At 46.3% G+C, this 18696-nt stretch overlaps 1 protein-coding gene and 1 long non-coding RNA gene across 15 annotated transcripts in view; one reads left to right on the top strand and one right to left on the bottom strand.

Annotated features, from left to right (window-relative positions):
* Positions 1–7311, bottom strand: part of LOC118088151 (uncharacterized) — a 46407-nt gene extending 39096 nt beyond the window's left edge. For 6 of the 13 annotated variants that reach the window (XR_009557940.1, XR_009557945.1, XR_009557946.1 and 3 more), the window contains exons 1-2: positions 7085–7306; positions 4904–5016 (exon numbers count right to left, since the gene is read on the bottom strand). This is a non-coding gene — a long non-coding RNA (uncharacterized LOC118088151). Of the gene's footprint in view, positions 1–4903; positions 5017–7084 lie in introns of all 13 variants that reach the window. The other 7 variants (XR_009557938.1, XR_009557943.1, XR_009557948.1 and 4 more) reach the window with 3 other exon arrangements.
* HNF4A (hepatocyte nuclear factor 4 alpha) overlaps positions 1–18696 on the top strand; it is a 72425-nt gene that overhangs the window by 19022 nt on the left and 34707 nt on the right. The window contains exon 1 of one of the 2 annotated variants that reach the window (XM_035121411.2): positions 16362–17540. The exons of the other annotated variant lie outside the window; for it this stretch is intronic. Coding sequence (XP_034977302.1) covers positions 17420–17540 — 121 coding nt within the window. The 5' untranslated portion in view covers positions 16362–17419. Of the gene's footprint in view, positions 1–16361; positions 17541–18696 lie in introns of those variants that run through there. 2 annotated transcript variants of the gene reach the window in all.

Raw genomic sequence — 18696 nt, 5'->3', positions numbered from 1 at the left:
AAGCAAGATGAGCGCCACAACCCCAGAGTCGTCCGCGACTGGACCTAATAGTCAGGGGTCCCTTTACCTTTAATCTACACTGTGTCTGTCCAGACTCCACGACTCCTCAAATCCCCTTCTTCTTTTCCCCTACCCTAACTTTATTGGGTGGATAGGCTAAGAGAGGAATGAATTGCTTGGATGAAACATCTGAACACAGGGATTTTAACATTGGCCTTCTGTCCCTCGAAATAAGGGTTTTGGTGACATTCGCTGCAATCAGCCTATGGCAGTTTCACTTTTTCAGTGGGGGGGGGGAACCCAGGAGTATTATTATTTATGTGCCACCAGAAAATATGTAAATGTTCTTGTAACTGAGCAAGAAGATAACCATATCAAAGATATTTCTGTAATCATTATTACAAAATTCTGTAATGGAGCATGAATAAGCTGTTTGAAAGGCAGTGTTGAAAAGGTGTGTTGTTGTTGTTTAGTCGTTTAGTCGTGTCCGACTCTTCGTGACCCCATGGACCATAGCACGCCAGGCACTCCTGTCTTGCACTGCCTCCCACAGTTTGGTCAAACTCATGTTCGTAGCTGAAAAGGTGTAGCCATTGTAAAAGATGGTTTGCTGCTCAACTTGTTCACAGCGGCCGCCTTATCCCATGGTAAACCAGGGATAGCCAATGTGGACTACAACTCCCATCAGCCCCAGGTAGCATGGCCAAGGATTAGAGCAGGCATCCCCAAATTGCCTGTCGATTTCAGTGAGATGGCCTACAACTCCCATGATCCCTAGCTAACAGGACCAGTGGTCAGGGATGATGGGGATTGTAGTCCAAAACATCTGGAGGGCCGAAGTTTGGGGATGCCTGGATTAGAGATTCATCTTATTAGATCTCTATCCTGCCCTTCCTCCCAGGAGTCCTGGGCAGTACAAAGGAGCCCAGGCGACATCCCAGGGTGGGATGATGGGTGTTCAATTCCAAAATATGTGGAAGGCACCGTGTTGGCTACCCCAGTGCAAGGCTGGGGACTCTTCAATGCAGAGCCAATCTGGAACTTCTGCCAGTGGAGCCCCAACTTTGCTGCTGCTTCACAGCACTGCTACTGCTGCTAGGAGGCTATTGCTGTAAGCTCAGCCCCACTAGGTGAGCTTCTCCTGCCCTGCAAGTACACCATAGTTGATGGTTTCCCATAGAACCAAGAAGGATGGCTCCCACTTGGTTCATCTCCCTCTAAGCAGCATGAACAATGCCCCACCCACGAATACCGTTTTGACCATAGCTGCCAAGTATCCCATATCCGCCGGGAAAACCCCTTTTTTCTTACCGTTTCCCGGCGGTCTCCCGTTTAGTGGAAAATCCCGGTATTGTCCCTTAAATCGGGACACTTGGCAGCTATGAATGGAGGAGAATTACCCGGCCATTTTTCTGGTGCCGCTTGCCCTTCTATGGGCACCAGAAAATGGCGGCGCCGGCGCCGGAAGTCACTTCCGCGCATGACCGGAAGTTGCGTGACGCGACTTCCGGTGGCGCTTTGCCCTTCTATGGGCATAAGAAAATGGTGGCGCCGGCGCCGGAAGTCGCTTTTACGTGTTTCCGGTCATGCGCGGAAGCGACTTCCGGCGCCGGCGCCGCCATTTTCTGATGCCCATAGAAGGGCGAAGCGCGCACTGCCGATCCCGGATCTTTACGACCCGGACTTGGCAGCTATGGTTTTGACTGAACCACGGGTTGTGGTTTGTTTCGCTGCAAACAAACCAGAATGCAAAGCCAACGTTTGCTCTTGGCTTCCTGATCATGGTTTGTTTGAGTAAAGCAAACCACGATTTCTGGTTCAGACGAAATGCTAAGTCATCGGTTGTGCTTTGTTGGCTAAAGGTGAGGAAATCAGACGCCATCTGCATTTCCAGGGCTTTTTTCCTCAGCTGGAAATTACTGGAACTCAGTTCCAGCAGCTCTCAGGTGGGGCCATTGCCATTCTAAGAGAACAAGGGAGGTGTTCATGGTGAGTTTTCACTACCTCTTTTTCTAGAAAAATAGCACTGTGCATTTCCATGATAAACCATTAAGAATTCCCGTTAACAATGGCTTACAGTGATGCGTGAATGGGGCCTATATTTTTCAATGTTGACACTTCCCGTTCTCTCTCCTTTCTCGGGTAGTGTTTGTTTATTACTGAGCCTTTGATTACATCCAGCACTTTGAGAAAGTTTTAGTTCCCTTTCGTAGGTTGATTCTGATAATGTCATGTACAGCCAAAGAGGGCATCTTTTGTGTGTTTATTCGACTTCCAAACAGAACAGTTCAAGAAAGAAAGGATTCAGATGATATTTATAAAAGGCCTATAAATCAAATTTTCTGGGGAAAGACTGTATATTTGGTGGCAGAATTCAGGTTCTCCACACATGGCTTTCAGCTAAAACCTACAATTACTCTTGGTCTTTCTGTGAAAGAAGACATTTTTAGTCATAACTAATGGCAGCTGAGCATGATGCTCTCTAAGGAAAAAACCAGACTGTCATCAAAATGAGAGAACCAATGAGAGAACCATTTACAGGAACCCAGACCCTGCAGACATTATTACTATTGTGAATATTTCAATTTGCATTGTGCTCTGAAGGATCCCAGAGCAGTTATAATCAGTATTTTAGAAAGTGAGGATGAACTCACTAGTTGGAAACCCGACTTTCAGCAAGCAGCGATGGTCAAAGAGGCAGAAAACTGGTTTAAGTTTGCAATGCAACCTCTGCAAGAAACAGTGCTAAGGTCATTGTGGTAGCTAGCACTGACACTTCCTTGGTCACCTGTTTATAAGAGATGCAAACACCACATCTCTTCAGGTAAACAGGGATCTCCTAGAAAGAATTTGTCTAGACAGCCAAGGCTAGATCGGCAGATAATGCCCAGGAACTCAACACTGGAATAAACAACTATGTCAGAGGATAGTGACCAGTCATATGACCTGAAGGGTAGGGGTGGGGGATCACTATCACACAAGGAGTCAGTGCCCCATTCCCGAATATGCTGCCCGGGCCAATTACAAAACTGATTAATTGGTTCAGTGTGGTCTCTCTCCTTACTACAACACCATTTTCATGTATTTGAAGAAGATGGGCGATGTTTAATTTAATTTACCCAAGGATTTTCATTTATCCAAGCCTTAATGCAACTGAGGCGAGAGCTGGTGTGTAATGTAATGGCTAAGAGGCTGAGCTACAAATCGGGAAGCGTCTGATTCAGATCTCTCCTTTGCCATGAACTCACTATGCCCTGCCCTCCAAGTGCGACACCCTGAATTTATAAAAGCCGCCCCAGCTTCTAAGTCCAATCCAGGGATGTCCTGTTTTGGCTCCCGTCCTCTGGCCACGCCAGAACGCAGGGCCAAAAGACAGGTGGTTTTTGGTTCCACGCTGTGGCACGAGTCAGTTGGTTCACACCGAAAACAGCAGGGGGGGGGGGGAGAGATAACCTTGCCTCTGCTACTTTTCTTCCTCATTCTGTTGCGGCAACTTCTGGAAGCTGGTGCCAGCAGCAGAGGTGGTGGCTGTGTCCTCCCCTAGAGTGTGCGGAGCAGCACAGCATCTTCCGATGCGGCAACGGTGAAGGCCAGAGGACAAAGATAGGAGGGGGGAGTTGGGGAGCAACAGTGTTGGTGAGTTGCTCTTGAAGTGTTTTGGGGAGGGGATATGCTACGTAGCCTCCCCACCCCTGCCTTATAGGGTTGCTGTAGTTATTGTATTTAGATGATGCATGTGCCTTAAACTTCCAAAATATTCATCTTCTTCAAGTAGAGAGTTCTTTTGGATGAAGTAGCATATCCATCTAAAATACAGGGTAATAATATGCACCTTCCACTTGGTGCTGGCAAAACAGCCACCTGCATAGGGCTGCCATACGCCCAGATTTTTCTGGACGTTGCTGGGATTTCAAAGGTGGAATTGGTGGCACTTTGTCCTGGAACCTAGGCAAGTCAACTTTTGGGGTGTCCTGGTTTTTACTTTTTGAAATACTGCAACCGTACCCCTGCAGAAGCAGGACGGAAGTCTTCATTCATCAGCTGACAAGCCAAGAGTTTGATCCTGTTGGGAGCTGCTTTCCCAGCATGTTGCCTGTGTGGAACAATCTGGCAAATCAGGTCCCTCCCTCCACCCCATAGGTTGACTTTGACAGGTGAGCCTACCTATCAATCACCTGATGTCATCAGTGTGGGTGGCGAGATAAAGCTCTGGTCTGCCATGCCAAACAGGCTCCCCACCCCTGCCTTATAGGGTTGCTGTAGTTATTGTATTTAGATGATGCATGTGCCTTAAACTTCCAAAATATTCATCTTCTTCAAGTAGAGAGTTCTTTTGGATGAAATGAGAATCATAGATTTACCACGTCTTTTGTAATATTTATCACCATAAAAACAGAGCAGGTAGAGTGCAAACAGACATCTAAAGAACAAACAGAGCAAATGCTAATTTTGCATCAGAATCTCAGCTAGTAACAACATGGAAGCCCCCATAGCTGCTACACTCAGTAGCAGATGCTTTTGTTGAGGTAGCAATGCTCACTTGACATCCTGACAGTTGAGTTGCCGCTTAGTGGGAGGTCAGCGTAGTGAAAACATGCCAGCAGGAACACCAAATTGGCTCCACCACTGCGTTTGCACCACACTGAACTCTCCACTCTCCCTCGTGCTAAGCAGCAGCAACTCAGCCGTCGGGGCTGACTGTGAATAGTGATTTCATCTTTCCCATAGAAAATGGCCGTATGAGTAAAGTATGATTTTGCTGTTTGTGTACATAGTCAAATGCCTATGCAAATCCAATTCCACGTCAGGATAATTCACTGTGGATTCCCCACAAGATTCCAGCAACCAACTAATGTCCCATGTATCAGAAATGGATTTACATTTAAAAGAAAGAATTCCTTACTTTTTCAAGTTGACCTTGCATCGAAATGGAGTGTAGGGGGGCGGCGGAATTCCATCTTATGGCTGCCAGTTGTTTTCTTTTTCTTTTTATCTAGCAGGGCTGCTCTTCAACAACTACAAGACAAGCACAACATTTACCGTACTTGGTGAAGCTTTTTTTTTTTCTTCTAACAGAGGGTTCCTCCAGATGACCTATTTACTAGTGAGCATTCAATCCTGATTTGCTTGCACAAAGCTTATGCAGAGGTTAGATTATGTCCGGTCTTTCTTGAGCATTCATTCTGATTTGTTTGTTTGCAGGGAGGTTATTTGACAATGAACATGCATCGTGACTTATTAATCATTGATTCCCCCCCCTCCCAATTTCTTCAGTGCATTTCCCCATCATTTTCCATCCTTTATTTCCATCCTTTATTTTTAAGGGGATTTGTGGCACTAGGGTGACAGATTGAATCTACTGTACTTGAATTGCGCAAACCTAAATTGCCAGTATTCATTTCACTTCATCCTGCAAAATGCTGACAGTCTGGAGGCAACCCTGCAGTGAGAGGGAAACTTGGCTTGCTGATTTCCTGCTTGTCATGCAGCTGTTTAAGTCACAGGAGCCCCCTGCTAGATACAGTAAAAAGTTGGCAGCCTTGCTTGTTTCTGACAGAGGAAGGTCTATGCAGGGAATGCATTGGCGCTGTGTGTGTGTGTTTGTAGGGGTGCCAACTTGAATAAAACTGGGGGAGGGCAAGTAAGCCCCATCCCACATAATCAATCACATAACGTGGCACGCACACACCATTTGAATGGCAATGCCTATCAAATTTGGGGGGGCCCCCGGACCCCTCAAATATTCCTGGGGGGGGCACAAAGGCACCTCCTGTTTTTGTGTGTGTGCTCTCTGATTTTAGGCACATCAATAAAACAGATTCCCGAGTTCTTGGTTCAGCTTTTGGAGTGCTAACCCAGAACATCGCCAGGAAAGGTGGACCTATATTTTCTACACGCATTTTCACTTGCATTTGGAAGCCAGGCATAAAAATACATTGGCCTTGCAGTGGCTCCTCTCTGTAAGACAAGCCCAAGGTATTTTGCTGCCGGGGACAGAACAGGAAGTGTCAGAGTCATGGTGCATGTTACCCAAGGCTAATCGAGTTGGTTTAGCACCCTGGGAGTAAAAACGCAATAAAATGAATTCAACAACTAACGATTTGCTGCCCTTTCATAAAACTGAAGGTGAGTGAACTTGTTCTGCTGGGCTGGCACTGCTTGTCTGTCATGTGAAAAACCAGTGCGGTTGAAGCCTCTGTTTGCCTGAACTGTTTGCCCGGGTTCTGCACCAGTCGCATACCTGACCCCTTTCTGAGCTCCAGCATGGATGTACCCCCCTGATACCTATATCTACTGCCTTTTCCTTTTCTTCCAGTTGGCTAGTAATCCATAAATGTGCTGCATCCTTCTGATTCAGCTGAATTCCACAGGGGTGGTTATTAACACGTGGGGGAAGGTTGGGGGGCGACGACACTGCTCTGTAATCATTTAAGACATGAATTCAGGCAAAAGGCAAACGGGATTTGATGGTGTGGAAAGAAGATCCCTGTTTACTAAAGTCTGACAAAATACAAGCCTTTGCGGGCTTTATCTGCTGCATTTGGAAACAGCCGGAGAGCAAATATATACTCAGGTCATGGAAAAGGGGCAGGAACAAAATATTGACTTTAGAGGGGTGGGAATAATCATTCTTTTTTTAAAAAAAAAACTTTTGAAAACTTAGGTGCCTAGATCCAAAGCAAGATCTTGCACAAGGGCTCAGAATTGTAGCCTGGCAGCTTTGTGTGCCATTTCTTGCAGTTGTTAGCAAGTCATGCAGTAAACTATTCTCTGTTAATTTTTTAATGCAAGGTAAACAGGCCGAGAAATGATTAGCACAAAAGTAAGTTTGAACTAATCTGGGGAGAATCAGAAGGGATGAGAGTGAGAAAGCTGTTCTGGAGAGTTATCTGTTAACTACATCAAATGTCTCCAACTGGAAGAGTTCCTTCCTATCTCTTTGGGTTTCAGTAGCCAAACCCTTCCACATTGTTTTCTTTTTTTAATCTTAACCAGTGGCCCAAAATGAATACTTCAAGCACAATAGCTCTTTCCTTTGAATTAGAGGCTTTTTGGAACTACAGGCGACAAGGATCTTTCCTACCTGGTTGGTTACTGGTGATCAGAAGGTTATCCTCTTCCATAGCCACAAAAAACGGCCCCCCCAGATCCACTCTTCAAAGGCGCACAGCTGCTCAGGCATGAAAAGCTGGTTCGCAAATCTTCCCTGCAGCTCCAAGCACTGAATGTCAGAGCCTGGGGAGAAGCATAACTAGGTAGTTGCTTGGAATGGAGTTTGGTCAGTGGTCGGAGATCTATATTCTCAGATAGATAGGACTTTGTCCACAAACTGGAATTTGAAATTTCAAGGGTGTGTGTGTGTGTGTGTGAAAAAGCAGAAGGGACGGTTTGAGATGATTGTGCTGGCGTGATTCTTGTAACTCAGGGCTCCTGCCCAAACCAGCTTACCCCATGGACTAGTAAACAGAAGACTGAATAGCCTCAAATAGGCAGCTTTTGCACATGTATGCTTAAACATTCATCTCTACAGAAGCAAGAGAAAACCCAAATGATTTTAAGTGCAAGGAAGGCCTCTTTATGGAACATCAGGAGAGACATGAACGTCTCCCAAACTCCTCTGAAGCAGACTCCACCACCCACCATAGTGAAAAGGGTCAGTTCTCCTCCCCCTACCACATTACCCATGTAGTTTGCATGGCAAGACTTCCATTAGAAATGGGTTAGCCAACGTGGCACCCTCGAGTTGTTGTTGCACTTCAACTCCAGTCAGTCCTAGCCAGCATAGCTAATGGTCAGGGAGGATGGAAGGCGTAGTCTAACAACATCTAGAGCGCACCATGTTGGCTACCCTTGCATTAGAATATTAAAAGATTCCTGCTTGGTCAAACCAAAGGTCTATCTAGTACAGTATTCCTACTTTCCATAATGGTGAACCGAGTGCCTCGAAGAAGCCCACAAAGCAGGAGTACAAAGACCCCACCCAGTGCTGATGTTGCTCCACAGCAGCTGGATATTCAGCGACAGCATACAGAAGTTCTGTATAGACATTGCCATGGCTCGTAGTCATTGGTAGAACTTTCCTCCATGAATTTGTAGACAGCTTTAAATGATGCATTTTAAAAGCAAGTGAAATGCTTCTTTCTTCTCCCAAGGATGCTTCCTGATTCCCCCCCAGTTGGGCTGTCATCTTGCCATTTCCTGTCAGTTAAAAACTGCGCCTGGAAACTGCATGTATGGGAGTTAAAACTTCAAAAGCTTGGGGAGAGGGCAGGGCCCCCGGAAACAGCTTTGCTCACTGTCTTGCTACTGAACTGTGAACTTCTTCCGAGGTCACGTTCCCACTGTACATTTAAAGCACACAACTCCCCCCCCCCAGAGAACCTTGGGAACTGTAGTTTACTACCACCAGAACCACAGCACTCTTAACAAGCTGCAGTTCCCAAGATTCTTTCTGGGAGGTGACCTCAGCCATGTTCCTGCCCTGTCTCTATTTGGTACCAAAACTTGTTACGTCACTGCACACACCACAACTAAACACAGGCAAGGCTATAGATCACCAGCCATTTACTCACTCTGTAGAAATGCATTTTACACACTTCCACCTAGATTAGAATCAATGCATGTCTCGCCTGTTGTTATTATTTTGAGTGGAGAACAAAGGTACAGCCATGTGGTCCCTTCCGTAGTGTGGGAGCAGAGGGTTATGTTCCTGCATCAAACTGCCTCTCAGTGCTGAGAAAAGTTAACTGGCTGGTGCCCCCCTGGGCCTGGTAGTGTGGAAGGCAGGGAGATCAACAGTAGGTGGTGTCACAGCCAACCATTTCTAGCTTTGTCTCCCTCCCTGCTGAGTTCTACAAGAGCAACAACTAAGGAGGGGGAAGGTGGCAGGTTTTGTCCCCCCCCCCCCCGCCCCAATGGACTGGTTCCAAGTAAGAAGGTGGATGGGCAGGGAGCTCACTGAGGAGAAACTGAGGTTGGTAGTCACTGTGCCCAAAATTAGGGGGGGGCAAGGGGCAGGGCCAAGGCACAGGGGGAGGGGCCACAGTGGGGCAAGGAAAGCCATGGTCATTCAGGGGCGAGGGGGCGCCAGGATCAGCCCGAAATTGGGCTGCTCCGACCTCCTCCTCCCCCTCCGTGTTCCTATCACCTCCCCCTCCGCGATCGCCGGGGCGGGTGGAGGGAAAGCTGGCTTTCCACAGGGCTAGAAGGGAGACGTCCCTTCTAGCCGGCTGGCTGTGGGGCGGGTGGAGGGAAAGCCCCAGAGCTGTGCAAAGCGTTTTGGCTGGCTTTCCCTCCACCCGGGCGGTGGCGGGCAGCGGGGCAGGCTGGCCACCAGCGGCCCTGCTTCTAGGGGGGCAACTGCCCCCTCCTGCCCCCCTTACCTACGCCCATGCTTCCCACTAATCCAGCAGCCTCCACTTCTGGAAAGTTGCCTGTTCCCTGGAAGCTAGACTGAAAGCACTAGCAATAATACATCTGAGTCATCAGCACTAAAGGAGAAAGGCTGAATATGGCCCTTCGGCAATTTCCAGGTATTTAATCGTTCTGTTCCCCTTAAGAAACTCCCCACCCCGATACCCTTGTGCATACACTTCTTTCGTTTGCTATTTCTAGCATCCTTAATCCTTCCGGAGCTGGTTCCCGCAGACCTTGTAGGGGCGAAGAAGCTATTTTTGCCTTCCTTTGTACGTTTATTTGAGCAAAAGGCTTGTTTTGCTTAACAGAGCAAAATAGGCTGGAGGTTTATGATATTGTACTAGACACTATGGCAAATCCTGCACATATTTAACTTGATGTCTGTACGCGTTTATCTAATCATAGGGATCACTCTATCCGAGCCCAGATTGAGGTGGAAGATCCCTCAATGGGGCTGCTAAAGCTCTTTCTCCACTTCCTTGACCATCTCATACTCCATTGTTCCTTTCTATCAAGCAAATGAATTATTGGCTTAGCAGGCTCCTAGCTGAAGGGGAAATAACCTGGCCGGCTTATTTCAAGGAACAACCTTTATATCTTTGATAGTCACACACCAGATGCCATCCCCAACAGAGAGACAGAAGTCACAATTTGTGCAACCATGGTGCTCTGCAGTTGCACCAACCACAGTGGCCATATGGTCCAGGTCAGAGGGTCTTCTAGCAGTTCTCTCACTGAGTGAAGTGAGGTTACAGGGAACTAGGCAGAGGGCTCCTCGGTATTGGCGCCTTCCCTGTGGAACGTCCTCCCACCAGATCTCAAGGAGATAAACAACTACACAACCTTTAGAATACATCTGAAGGCAGTCCTGTGTAGGGAAGTTTTTAATGTTCGATGTTTTGTGGTGTTTTTATATTTTTCTGGAAGAGTGGTTGGGGCAACCCAGTCAGATGGGTGGCATATAAATAATGTTGTTGTTGTGAACTTCTAGAGACAGTATATGCCCCTGAATATCAGCTCCTGGAGAGAAGCAGTAGGAAGCAGCCCTAGTCTTTCATCCCAATGTCCTACCTGTGGGCTTCCTACAGGTACTGTATTGGGTTTGCTCTACAGGAAGCAGGATGCTAGACTACGTGAATCCTTAGTCTGATCCAGCAAGGTTCTTATTATCTTCTCAGTGAGGTCCATGGATGGAACACACGAACACAGGAACTTCCTAGCTGTGCAATAGTCTTGCATACTCATTGAGTGCACTCATAGGGTGCGTGGTATTAAAACCATCCATGTAAATAGCCATCAGAAAGCATTGGTTTGTTCCAAATGACCTGCGTTCTCAGGGGTCATGCTGTTTAATGTCCCCCCACGAGGAAGATGGAAATTCTGAACCAGGCCTCTCAGTATTGCTGCTTTTTGTTTAGGAACTACATGCAAGAAATATGTGGCTGTGGTAAGAGTGTGGCTTATGTTTGTGCTTTGTGTGTGGTTCGCCTGGGCAGTCTGCGCTCCATTGTTTGTTTGTTTCCTTTGCTGGCGTATTCTGCAACATGCCATTGTCACAATAGTAGTGCATTCGTGGTGGATTTACACTAGACAGTCAACACATCGTTTTGCTTTATGAGTGGTTTTGTGATGCTCCCCCAATGATCAAGGGAATGCAGTGACTCCCTTATGAAGAAAGGTTGCAGCGTTTGGGATACTTTCATTTAGACAAAAGGCAAGGTGACATGACAGAAGTTTTTAAAAGTTTGCATGGCGTGGAGAAACTGGACGTGGGGAAGTTTTCCCTCCCTCTCTCATAACTCTAGAACTGATGGGCATCCAAAAGAGATGAATGTTGGAAGATTCAGGACAGGTAAAAGGAAGCACTTTTTCAGGTAGTGCATATACAATGGAACTCGGTTCCGCAGGACACAGTGATGATGACCACATCCTGGATGGCTTCAAAAGAGGATGAGACACATTCATGGAGGAGAGGGCTACTTATGGCTCTGCTCTGCCATAGCAATGCTTTTGAAAACCAGCTGCTGAAAACCACAGGAGGAACAGAGGGTACCCTTGTGCTTGAATCTTGCTTACTGGTTCCCCACAGGCGTCTGGTTGGCTACTGTGAGAACAGGATGCTGGACTAGATAGTTCAGTGGTCTGATCCAGCAGGCTCTTCTTATGTTCTTAATGTTACTGGATTATTGCTGTCTGGAGGAGCACTCTTGCGCCATGGCCCAACGAATAGGGGGGGGACAAAAGAACATTTGTGTTGTAAAAAGTTACCAGTTTTCAGCAGGAAGTTATGGAACATGCACTGGTTGGAAACCAAGCTGCACATTGTGGTACTTCTGTGCACAAACAATGTTGAAAGCAGGTTTGCCCAGAACAGGGGTCAGCCAACCTTTTCAGCAGGGGGCCGGTCCACTGTCCCTCAGACCTTGTGGGGGGCCAAACTAATATTTTTTTGGGGGGGATGAACGAATTCCTATGCCCCACAAATAACCCAGAGATGCATTTAAATAAAAGGACACATTCTACTCATGTAAAAACACGTTGATTCCCAACCGTCCATGGGCCAGATTTAGAAGGTGATTGGGCCGGATCCGCCCCCTGGGCCTCAGTTTGCCTACCCATGGCCTAGAATCTCCCAAGTGGCATCATGAGCAGAAGTATTCATGAATGCTCAATAAAAAAGATGTCTTGGGGGTGGGAGGAGGGCCCTCACCCTGAATCAAAGGCTTCCTGTTTTCATTGAGAACCATGAGCTACTGTACTTCATCCAGCCCATGGCTTAGATCCAGACTACATTAGTTGCCCATAGTTCTCACTGAAATCGACAGGACTTAAGACTTGATTAACCTGTCCCATAGATCTCAGCTGTGGCTAACTGAAAGCAAATCACTTAGTTTGGATGCGGACAATATATCACTACGCAGAAGTGCTAAGCAAACACGTTTTCTTCAAATGGTGAGGCGTTTAAGGGTTCGAGGGCTACCTAGCCTTGGTTTCCTTTGAATGCAAGTGCTGGAGAGAGCCACTGGCATTTTGTGTTACCTTATTGGCCCAAATATAAGCTGTACTCCCCCCCCCCATTCAGACCATGAAAAGTTAAAGTGTGGCTTATAGTCAAGACCTTACGCAGCTCCCCCCTCCCCGGAAGTAGCCCGGGTATTTCGGGCAAATACAGTATATGGTTTATTTACAAATAGAGGTTGAGAATAGGTAGGGGTTCGCAGCTTAATGTCTCAGATCTCACCCCACCAGATTTCTAGGTGGGGCTTTGTTCCCTAAATATGTGCCGCGGTCCCAGACCAACCAACTTGTATTTCAAACAGGTGTAGGTGGTAGCATCTCTCCATTTAGTATATGGCTGCTGTTTTCAGATTCTTTCACTGCCCCCACCCCCCGCAAGTGGGCTAGTTGTCTATCTCATGGCCACTGCCAGTTGCCCTGCCATGTTCTTCTTTTGAGTCTGTGTTGGTAACTGGGGGGCTGGAAGGTTGGAGAATACCCCTTGGGAGACCCGATTTATCCAAGGATTTAAATCAGTGGCTGATTTATCTAGCAAAGAGTTGCTGAAAACTAGTTCAGGGTCATTAATTTACTCCATGGAGACTAAATCATAAAAATGGCTGCAAAAAACAAAAACAAAACTGCCATAATCATTAATTATTACTGGCTTTTCAGTGCAATTCAGCTGATGCTGTTAAACAATAAATTGATTTACAGTTATTAATCTTTGCTGGTTACACAACAGAATTTCCACTGGGTCATAAAACACCTCCCCAGTTGAGGCCACTGAAAACCAACTCACTGCATATAATGGTGTCTCTCCAAGCTTGAGATGAAAACAAGTACTGGAGAAATGGCAATTAATTTTGGGGTTCCCTCCATACGTGCTAATCAGAAACTTGTGCACAAGGCCAGTCAGCTGTGTGAAGAAACTGTGAATGCCTTTAATGGGACTTTGGATAGCTCTAACTAAAATATATGCACTGTACTTTTCCATCTATAAGACGCCCCCATGTAGAAGACTATTTTGGGGGACTGAAATTTCAGAAAATAGAGGGAGATGGGAAACAGCAAGTTGTTGAGCTTTTGGGGGGGGATTACCGAGGGTTGCTGAGCTTTTTGGGGGGGGAGGGATGCCGAAAATCACTCACCCGCACACATCGCAAAATCCGCCTCCCATCTGTCCTCTCGCCAATCGCCTGACCAACTGCCACAGCATCGGCCAATGAACACCACCCATTGACGCAGCAACCAATAACATGCATAATAGTTGCTGACAGCTGTGGCAGCAACCAATCAAACGTCTACCCTATGTACTACCCATGTATAAGATGACCCCCCCCCCACTTTTTTGCATGATTTTTAAGGAAACAAACCTTGTCTGATACATGGGAAAGTGCGGTAGATTGATTTGAGTGGTGCAGACTCCGAGAGAAGATTTTATTTATTTAAAATCATTTATACCACTTAATTATTATTGGGTGGGGGGTAGGACAACATCTCTACATGGTGTACGGTCTAAAAAACAAACAATATGATAGGAATTTAACGTAGTGCTAAGGAGATTGCTCCGTCAGTGCAAGAGGAATCCTGTTGCACTAGTGGACGTCCTAGTGGCATCACTTAGTTAAATCCATCCCATAATAATTAACATATTTTAAAAAGCACAACCTAAAACCAGAAAAAACAGTATAAAAACACATAAAAGCAAATAAAGCATAAATGTAGAAGATCCAAAAATGTAAAAGAGGGTCTCATCTTATGAGTCAGAGAAAGAACATGTACAAGTCTAGTAGTTATTGATTCTGCCCCAAATGCAGGGATAAGCACTTGAATGTCAAATTAATGATGCATAGGCAGCATAATATCCACAAATATTAAATGGAGCATAAGGACATACCTTCCAACATTTCTCCGATGAAAATAGGGACGTCCCATTCCATAATGATAATACGTATTACTATTTATACCCCACACATCTTACTGAGTTGTCCCAGCCACTCTGGGTGGCTTCCAACATATATAAAAACATAATAAAACATTAAACATAAAAAAAACACAACCCTTCCCTATACAGGTTTGCCTTCAGACGGCTCGGGGGTTGGATAACTTTATACCCTCCAACATTTCTTCAATGAAAATAGGGACATCCTAAGGAAAAGCAGAGGGACGCGGGTGGCGCTGTGGGTTAAACCACAGAGCCTAGGGCTTGCTGATCAGAAGGTCGGCTGTTCGAATCCCCACGACGAGGTGAGCTCCCGTTGCTCGGTCCCTGCTCCTGCCAACCTAGCAGTTCAAAAGCACGTCAAAGTGCAAGTAGATAAATAGGTACCGCTCCAGCGGGAAGGTAAACAGCATTTCTGTGCGCTGCTCTGGTTTCGCCAGAAGCGGCTTAGTCATGCTGGCCACATGACCTGGAAGCTGTATGCCAGCTCCCTCGGCCTATAAAGCGAGATGAGCGCCACAACCCCAGAGTCGTCCGCGACTGGACCTAATGGTCAGGGGTCCCTTTACCTTTACTTTTGCGTGACGAAGCTCCCAGAAATCCCCCCTAAATAACTCACAACTCACACATTATTTTAGGTTTGGGTTTTTGGCATTGTTTTGGCCACAACTTTAAAATACGATTTTATTCTGAGTGTTGGCTTAGGCTTTGGTTAATCCATCTGTCCTCTCTAAGGGACAGGACCATTTCCGTCTGACCCATGTTGGGTCAGGACCATTCCATCTGCCCCGCTTGGGGCAGGACCAATTCCATCTGACCCATTTGGGACAGGACCATTCCATCTGACCCCCTTTGGGTCAGGACCAGCTCCGACTTACCTATGGGTAGGTAAGTCAAGTAAACACCCCAAGGGAGTGGAGGTACTGTTCAACAGACACTCTCCCTTCGACTCCGGAATGTTCCCCAAGGCTCGGCTCTGTAATTGCCCATCATCCCCACCTGGCGGGTATGTGACTAGAGTCCCTGAGCCCCAGGATTCCTTTAACGGAATACTTCTATGAGGAGCAAAATAGGGGGGTAGGCAATTTAAAGCCAGGCCCCTCTTATAACCAATTTATTAACCAAAGCCTAACGGCCAACCTAACAAGTTGTGACAATTTGCTAAGCAGTAGGCAAAAACCAAATGGCAACAGCCAATCAGCCAAGTGGCAAAATTCCTACTGGGCCCCTGAATACAGGCGACCCCTGGAAAGGCAAAGCAATGTCAGGCTAAGGCCTATAGAAAGTGGCAGGCGGGTGGGAGATTCAAAGGCTATTCGAGAGTGGGCTAGAAACGAAAGTAACTGGGCTTAAGTAAGGTCAGCCTGTCAATCAAATACAGCTACACGCCCCCATGACTCAGCCTGAACTACAGCCCACCCCCTCCCAGATTTCTTTAAGCTCTTCCGCAATCCCCATTACCCTCTATGGAGGGTAATGGGCTTTAAGGAAAAGCGGGACATTCCGGAATCAAATCAGAAGCCAAGACGGCTTCTCTAAAACAGGGACACTTAGAGGGTCTGTAAAGGCTACTTTTGGTACAATTGCAGAAGAGGTTCATGGTTTGATAGTGATCAAGCCAAACAGCCAAAGGGTCTTATTCATTTGCTTTTCATGATCAATGCAGTGATTATGCTTCCCATCCCCATCCCCTCCCCATCCCCACCCCTCCCCACCCCTTCTCTACATAAGTGCCTGGAAACTTCCATTTCACTGTATCTGAAGAAGTGTGCATGCACATGAAAGCTCATACCAAAATAAAAACTTAGTTGGTCTTTAAGGTGCTACTGAAGGAATTTTTTTATTATGCTTATGAAGTGAGCAATGGTGCAGATAGGTAACATTACAAAACAATTATTTGCACCCAGATCATCCTAGTCCAATAGTCTAGAGACAACACTGCATGGGCTTTCTAGGTTGTTGGTTGTTGTTGTTTTTGCATAACCTGCCTCCCCCCCCCCGCCACCCCAATACTCAAAACCTGTCTTTCCCTGCATGATAGAAAACACATGGCCACATGTAGACAACTCAACTTCTGTGCATATTTACTGGAATCTGAATCAGCTGTTAATTGGTTAGAGTAAAAGTACAGGTGTTTGTACTATACCTGCCAAGGCTATTAGCAGTTGGGTTGAGAGGAGTGGGTGGAATTTCAATCAGGAAAATGGCAGAGGGGAAAAGGTATCATCACATGATGGAATATGGCGAAGGCCCACTTTGGCATTTGCTCGCCTGGCCCTGAAAGATGTGTGGTAGGAAAATGCCATGGGGTGGGAGTTGTTTACAGTGAAGTCGTAGCCTGTAAATCATCTGTTTATAGGGAAGTAAAACGAAAGTCCCGTGTATGACAGAGCAGGAATTACAATTCTGCCGACCTTCACCAAACAGAGAGGCAACAGGGCGTGAGAGGAGAGTTAGATTGGTGAAATGGCAGCAAGCTAGGAATAGAGAAATCGGCACTTTTTTATATTCCAGATCCGTTCGTCCAATTCTTTGGCACTTTAACTACAAGTAAGCTAATCCCTGGGCTTTCCCCCCCAGCCCTCTCAGGTAGAGGTGCCATTATAAAAGAGCAGGGGAGGTGTTCATGGTGAGTTCTGGCACCTCTTTTTCTAGAAAAATAGCACTGGGTAATCCTAACAGCTGGGCATGAGGTACAGAAGACCCTGAGAAAGTTTGGCATAGATCACTTGCATACCTATTGCACCTGTCTCAAACCTGAAATCCTCGGCATTGTGCCGCTGACTAATAAAAAACAATAAACAAAATTGAAGTGAGAGAGGAAGACAGAAGAAGCTGAACAGGGCAGTCCACACTAGTGAAATGATTAAAGATTAACCCCCCTTGCCTCCTGCCTCCACCCCTCTGGGTTGTATAGGCCTTGAAGCTCAGCAGATCCTTTCAGAGAAATATTTGAAATAAAGGCCAACAGATAGGGGACGCCGGCAAAATCAGTTGGAGAGGTTGAGGGGCCAATAACCTCTGGCTGCAGAATCACTGCAATCTGGCCTGTGTTTGCTGATGATAATGCGCCTTTCCAAAGCCCTGATAGACATGGAGATGGCAGATTATAGTGCGGCTTTAGACCCGGCATACACGACTCTGGAGTTTGAGAACATGCAAGTCTTGGCAATAGGCAACGGTAAGTCCTGCTCGGAACTTTGCTCTTCTCCATTAAAGTTTGGGCGAGGGACAGCTGACCTTCAGAGGCGCATTTGCAAAACGGCAGCGGCGGCCAGATGGTGTGGGGGCTTTGTTGCATGTCAGTTTCCTTGTTGTCCCAAGGAAAACCTTCCCTGTCGGCAGAGGCTCTTCTCCAGGCTCCAACCTCCCTGCCTGTTTATGGCAAGATTTTGTTTGACCAGTGCTCCGCTTAGCTTGAACCGTGTGACTTTTCCAGGGATGGGTGCGGCGTAGAAATCTTAAGAGAGTATTACAGGTTTTCTCTCACACGACATATCTGTCAGAGGAAGGCATAGAAAGAACCCCAGAAGGTTGGCATGGATGGTGCGCATATAAGGGAGGGGAACAAAGTAGAGAGCTAGGTCATTGCTCTGGAGTATAGGAACCAAACTAAGAGGTTTAAATTCTAAGAAAAAATAGGATTTGGAATCGGGAAGAACTTGCTGATGCAACTTCCTTCCTTACGGATCAGATGCATAAGATACCTTACAAATTCCTGGATTACCTTGCCAAGTGTGTATGTAGCCTTTTCAGGCGCACATTTCGCAGTGGAAAACGACATCCTGCCTTATGCCAGTGTGTGCATAGACTGTGAGGCCAAAATAATAGCCTTGCAGCTTTTCAAACTGCAAACAGCTTCAGCATGTTTTATAGCAAGGAATGAAGAAGTACTGCAGCCTGACATTTCTGCTTCCTTCAGCTGCTTTAGCCCACAGGAGCCATTAGCTTATTCCACTCCTCAAACGTTTGGGGATTTGTTTTTGTTCACAAGATCAAAGATTTGTGTTTTGGCACGTTTACCCCTGGATTTTCTGAACAACAGGCTAATGGCTAATCTTAGTGTAATTCAGAAGCATGCCTTACATTAATTCTGAAATTCAGAAAGATATCTTCTCTACTCAAACTTTCTTAATTAGGTCTTCATTGAGTGATTTTACAAGGAGAAAGGGTGTCATACTTTGCACTTGTCATTATTTAATAAGCACAACACCAATTCTCTGAATACGGGTACAAGTCTCTATAGTGCGGGCACTGAATATTTGCCTAGTCTGTTTTTTGTTTTGTTTTTTGGTTGCCTTAACACTGGGAAGGTGGAAATATTATCACAGATTTTT

The sequence above is a fragment of the Zootoca vivipara genome, chromosome 7 (assembly GCF_963506605.1).
Source record: "Zootoca vivipara chromosome 7, rZooViv1.1, whole genome shotgun sequence".
Lineage (NCBI taxonomy): Eukaryota > Metazoa > Chordata > Lepidosauria > Squamata > Lacertidae > Zootoca > Zootoca vivipara.
Note: the sequence above shows the minus strand (reverse complement) of the source record. Positions and strands in the feature narration are given on the sequence as shown.